At 52.6% G+C, this 6096-nt stretch overlaps 1 protein-coding gene across 1 annotated transcript in view; it reads right to left on the reverse strand.

The window, feature by feature from the left end:
- Window positions 1–2074, reverse strand: part of B3GAT1 (beta-1,3-glucuronyltransferase 1) — a 14935-nt gene extending 12861 nt beyond the window's left edge. The window contains 1 exon segment of the mRNA XM_010002880.1: window positions 1947–2074. Coding sequence (XP_010001182.1) covers window positions 1947–2058 — 112 coding nt within the window. The 5' untranslated portion in view covers window positions 2059–2074.
- Window positions 2075–6096: the final 4022 nt, after the last annotated feature.

Here is a 6096-nt window from a genome sequence, read left to right on the forward strand (position 1 = left end):
GGAATAGCATGGTCTACAGTCAGGAACTGGCAGAGATGAAGGGACACCTCCATTCAGGAGATAAGCCAGCTCCTCTCTAGTGGGCACATCATACTTTGAGCCACAGGTTTTGCAAAACCAGCTGCTACCAGGAACTTCAGATGAGAAAGAACAGGAACAGACAGACATTAGATCTGACCCAGCAGGGTACTACTGATGTTTTTTTTCATAGAATGTTACTCTTCCAGTAACACAGACTTTGATACCTGCCTTGAATTGAATGAAGGCCTCATACTCCATGGCTCTGATGGAGGGAGGGTGTCTACCTGGTGGATGGGGGACAGGGACAGGGTGTCCTTCTCAGGCCCTACGTAAGGCCAAGCACATCAGCACCACATAGCAGAGCTCTCTGAAAGCAGAGAACACTGGAATCCATTCATAAATAAATCTGCAAAATGCATGGGACACAGACACAAATGTGAGTAGCCAGGAGGGTGGTAGAGACATTTTCCAAACCCCTGCAGGTCAGACTCTCAGCTGTAAATCCTGGCACGTGTGAGCCCTGCTGGTCTGGGCTTGCTGGGGTAGAGATGCACATCTCTCTCTCAGCACCTGCTGCCAAAGGATGTCAGAAACGTGTAACAAGGACAAAACAGCTTCTCCCAAGAGTTTCCAGGTCTGACTCTGTCACCACCCATTTTGCATTGGGGGCTCAGAGAAGCAGAGGCAGAAGAAGTGTCTCACCAAGGTCATGGGTAAGTTCATGACTCAGTCAGATCAGACTGTGCTTCAATTTCAGTGTCTGCGGCCATTTACAAAAAACAGCTCCCAGTTTTTAGGGCATTGAGTCAACCTAGTGAACAGACAGCACATTCTTGGTAGTCTTTCAAGTGTCCTGTTTTAGAGCCCAGTAGATCCCACATCCTCTGAAACACTGTCCACCTTCCAGAGGTGATCAGAGTCATCTTTCCATTAAGAACTGCCCAGAAGCTCATGGGTGGCTGTCAGTCCTCCAGGGGAAAAGCAAAGATGCTTGGAGCAGTAACTTCTGACACCTCAAACTGCACATGAGACTGCTCAGCAAAAGGATAAGTAGCTGGAGGATGACTCTGAACATCAAAATGAAAAGGGGAGAGAATCTCCCAAAGAAAGGGACCAGAGAGGGAAAATGAGCTGATGTTCTTCCCCCCAGACCAGCCTCCCCAAGCTGAACCCCCTGCCCTGGCACTCATTGAGGGGAAGAACCAAGGATGAAGACTGCAGTGGGCAGTGTGACTCCTTCCAGCCTCCAAAAGCTCTCACAGCCCATGAATATTGCTGCTATGCCAAGAACAGGACAAAACCCAGGACACTTCAGCCAGAAAGGATCCCCCAGAACTTCCTGCATTCACCTGGCTGGGGCCAGGGCTCTGCTCAATGCTCTGTGTGCCAGGCAGCAGGGAAACTGACTCACAGCATTGTCTCTTCACCAAACATCCAGGTGAGATGCTTTCTCTCTTGCCTCCTCCTACAGGTGCAAGAGCATCAGGCTGCTGCTTCCCTGAGGCTACTCAGAAAATGCTCTTTGCCTCGTGACTCCCAGAGCAGCTGCCTCAAGTGGCACCTTTGTTTCCTTTGCTCTCCTTTTTGCAGCTTTCCTGCTGCAAAGGCCAGCAGGAAGGGACTCCTCTCTCATAGATCATCAGGGAACAAAGAAATAAATCTTCCTTTAGTACTCTGATTCTGCATTTAGGCCATAAAGAGCCCTCCAAGTGCAGAAAGCATAACCCATGGCTTGGAATTTGGTGCCTCTGAAGAACCCCTATGAGCACTGGGCTGCTCCTGGAGCAGAAGTGGGGAGGCTTCTGCATGAGTATGGACTGGGGGCTGAGATGAGCATGGCTACCATGGAGGAATGAAATGAGAGAGGAGGTGAGGACAAGGGAGGGATGCACAGGCTTGGCATGGGCTGGTTTGGTTTCTCTCACCCTTGTGCACTGCAAGCAGGGGAGCAATGGTGCTCTGGTGCCAGACGGTGATTAGCAGGGTCCAGGGCAGAACTATCAGCACGATAGCCAGGATGTCTCGTCTCTTCGGCATCTCCAAGACTGACTGGACCCACAGCTCCTCATTACCTGACAGTGAAAACCCCAGAGACAGAACAGCAGAGCACATGGAGAACAGAAATAAATGGGCAAGAAGGGACAAGGACAGAGAGAGAGAGAGAGGACGCGAGAGAGGGAGAGAGCAGCGAAGGTGACACGACTCGTAGGTCTTACCAGTGCTCACAACCCACCCATTGCAGAAGCAGGTTTGGAGGGGCCTCGACTGCTGGGACCAGAAGCAGGAGGGCACTTGGATGGGACCCTGCCAGCAGGAACCTCAGGGACTCATTTGGAAGGAAACCTGCAACACAGAGCGAAGGTGAGTTGCCAGAGGGAAGGACCAGGAAGCTGCTTCATGAAGTTCACAAATTCCCTTCAAGAGGAGCAAATCAAAGTAGGGAAATGAGCAACAGAAATGTATCCCAGCCCCCCTGGGTGTCCAGAGCCTTGCTTTCCTTTGCATCTACTTGTCAAGCAAGGCACCTGGTTCAGCCAAGAGAAAGTTGCTCAGTGCTGCAGAGCCTGAACCATCCCCCAACAGAGAAGGACCTTCCATCCAAGAGCCAGCCAAGCCCCACACCACCACCTGCCCCCAGGAAAACACAGGTGACCACAACCTGACACATCAGTGAGTGCTGGGACCCACCAGCCCGTCTCCCTCTGCCAGGCAGAGCACAGGGGGTGACTGTGCCCACGAGGTTGGTAAGAGGGCTCCAGTGACCCTGTGTTTTTCCCATCGTGGTCATTCCCTCAGCTCACACCATCCCACTGGCATCTTTGATGCAGCCAGTTTTTTTAACTCAGGCTTCCAACAGCCTGTTCAGGTTCATCTCTTTCATCTCAGAGGTGTTGGGACTGGAGTATATTAAACTGCCAGGAAGACTTAGTTTGATTCAATATGAGTGCAGGCAAGATTTAAGCAGACTGCATCTTATCCAAGTATCTTGGCAAGCAAAGTACATCACTTAGCAGGGACACACAAGGTGGACAGTTTGCAAACATGGGCAGCAGTTGAGTAGCTGTTCCCATGTGGGGGGAAGGCATCAGCCCTCTGCTCAAAAGGCTGCATTGCAGGCAAGGGAGAGCTGCAGTGCAAGGCAGGAGCTCTCTGCTCTGGGAGCAGCACTGATCTCCCGCTGGTCAGTCCCTGCAAGTGCCTCCCAGACTGTCAGGTCCCCTCCTTTCCTCTGGTCCCGTGACACCCCTCCTGGAGATCTGTGTTCAGTTCTAAAGCCACAACATAAGAAGGACATGGAGCTCCTGGAGAGAGGCCAGAGGAGGCCACAAAGATGGTCCAAGGCCTGGAGCAGCTCTGCTCTGGAGCCAGGCTGGGAGAGCTGGGGTGTTCAGCCTGGAGAAGAGAAGGCTCCAGGGAGACCTTAGAGCACCTTCCAGGGCCTGAAGGGGCTCCAGGAAAGCTGGGGAGGGACTTGGGACAAGGGCAGGGAGGGAGAGGACAAGGGGGAAGGGATGAAAACTGGGAGAGGGAGATTGAGGTGAGAGATGAGGAGGGAATTGTGGAGTGTGAGGGTGGTGAGAGCCTGGCCCAGGTTGCCCAGGGAAGCTGTGGCTGCCCCATCCCTGGCAGTGTTGAAGGGCAGGTTGGATGGGGCTTGGAGCAGCCTGGGCTGGTGGGAGGTGTCCCTGCCCATGCAGGGGATTGGATCTAGATGATCTGAAGGTCCGTTCCAACCCAAACCATTCCATGATCCTGCAGCTCTATGGTTAAACCAGAGGGGAGCTCCTCAAGCCTGGGCTGCAGCCATGATGCTGTTTTGCACGTGTTTTTCCCCAGACCCTTGGAACCTGCTTTTTCTTGGTTGCATTGGGCAGTCATGGAGAGATCCAGGTTCAAATCCCTGATGAGCCCAATTTGGACTGATCTGCACTTCCCTTGGCCATGCCCTGATCACTGGGCTGTCCCATCAGCCTCCGGCACTGAGCCCACTGGAAGACTTGAAGTGAAACAGCTCCAAAAACTGATGGGTTGTCCTTTTACCATGCCAGCAACTGATATTCAGGTTGCTGGACAGAACCTGCTTCTTCCAAATTAGCACTTAAATCACAGAGGTATTAATTTATGAGGGAAAACAAGGGGTAGGGAAAATGCAGGCTGGCTTTTGTCCTTAAAAGGGACATGTAAATGCCCCTCAACAAAAGTTTCAGCTAATCCATTTTTTCCCCACACACATACAAAAACCCCAACAAATCAAAAACTGTTTAGCCAGCTGTAGGAAAAAGCCAGTTCCCCACCCATAGGCCTCTCACCAGGGGGAAACCTGCCACCTCCCATGCAAAAACCTGTGCCAGAGGTCATGGTGCCAACATCCAGGAAGCCAGGGATCCATCCTCATGTGCACCTCCAGCACTTTGTAGAAGACACAATCAGCAGATGTGCTGGCACAAGGCATTTAGGAAATGCAAGGACCCAGCAGGATGGAAGAGGGATGTGGTGGATCAGGACAAGCTGTAGGTGGTGAGAGTGATAACAAGGAGCTGGTCTTCTGAAAAAGCCTCCAGAGAAAACAATGCAAACCTCTCAACCAACCAGGAAATACACCTGACTCTATGGAGAGCAGGGTTTCCTGCAGTCACCCACAGGGAAGCAGCAGGAAAAGAGCTTTCCACAGCTCAGGGATAGGCTCTGTACAGCCAGACACTCTGAAGATTTTCAAGGAAGCATCTCCCAGCAACACAGATTTGTTCCTATTTTATTTCAATACTGGAGAAAACAGCCTCTTCCAGACAAAATAAACCAGGGAGGAAGAGAATGAATTATTCCAGCAAACATCAACCTTCTGCTGTATCCCTGTGCAGCTCTCAGGCCCAAAGAAATCCCACTGGCCTAACACTGACAAAGCACACAGTGCCCTCAGGAAAGAGCATCTGGCCTCATTCTGGCTGTCCCTGCAGTTGCTCTCAGTGCCTGAACAGAGGGCACTGGGTGCTGACATCCTTTGAATCCTCTAATAATGCCAGAACATGTCCCCTCGAGCATCCCTGTAGGGCAGGGACAGAAGGGGCAGCTCTGAAGAGACTGACCACCTTGCCCAGCCAAATGCCTGGGCTGCAAATGCTGCAATGGAAGGATTTGGCCATTGGAGAGGGGCTGGGAGGAAAGGAGATGCTAAAAGGGCCTCTCAGAGTCACTTCCCAGCAGCTGACAAGCTGCCGGGGGGGCTGGTCTGCCCCAAACACCCCGTTGGTCAAGGGCAGTTCCTCTGAATACAGAGCTCTTCCCTGACAGTTGCCTTTTCCCTGCCTCCTGCCAAGCCAGACTCAAATTGTCAGCATCTTCCCCCTGGACAGGCTGACCTTGCCCTTCATATGAGAGAGAATAGGCACCTTAGGGGGCTGGGGGGCTATGCTGGTTTCAGTGCCTTCAACACAGGGGCAAAGATGCAGGCTCTAATGATCTGTGCATTGGTCTCTTCAGGATCAATTCCTTTTAATTTGCTACAGAGCATTTAGCAGCTCCCTGGTCAATCACCTGCTGCTGTGGAGCTCCAGCTGCCAAAGGCCAGCCCAGCCCACTCCTGCCCCAGCAGCAAGAGCAGTCGGCTTTGCTTGGCAGCTCTGCTGGGGCTGGCAGCAGAGCTCCCTGGATGGAACTCCCCACGTGCTCCGCATGCCCAAAGGGACACCACCCCAGGATGGATCCAGCCACAGATGGAGATCACAGAATCACAGAATGCCAGGGGTTGGAAGGGACCTGGAAAGATCCCCCAGCCCAACCCCCCTGCCAGAGCAGGGGCACCCAGAGCACATCACACAGGAACGTGGCCAGGGGGGTTGGAATGTCTCCAGAGATGATGGGCTGGGGGAGAACATGGAGCCACCTACCACCCTCCTGCACCCTGAGCTGCCTGTCAGTACCCACGGTGTGCCACGTACCCTGCTCTGCAGCAAAGACATTTGCTCCCTGTTAATTCCTGAAGCAATTTGATTTGTTAATGACCCTGAGGAGCCCGACTGAAGGACACGGTAAGAATTCACTGGGGGCTGCTGTGAGTTCTGGGAAATTTGGATCTAG

The sequence above is a fragment of the Chaetura pelagica genome, unplaced genomic scaffold (assembly GCF_000747805.2).
Source record: "Chaetura pelagica isolate M959 unplaced genomic scaffold, ChaPel_1.0 scaffold38, whole genome shotgun sequence".
NCBI classification, from domain to species: Eukaryota; Metazoa; Chordata; class Aves; order Apodiformes; family Apodidae; genus Chaetura; species Chaetura pelagica.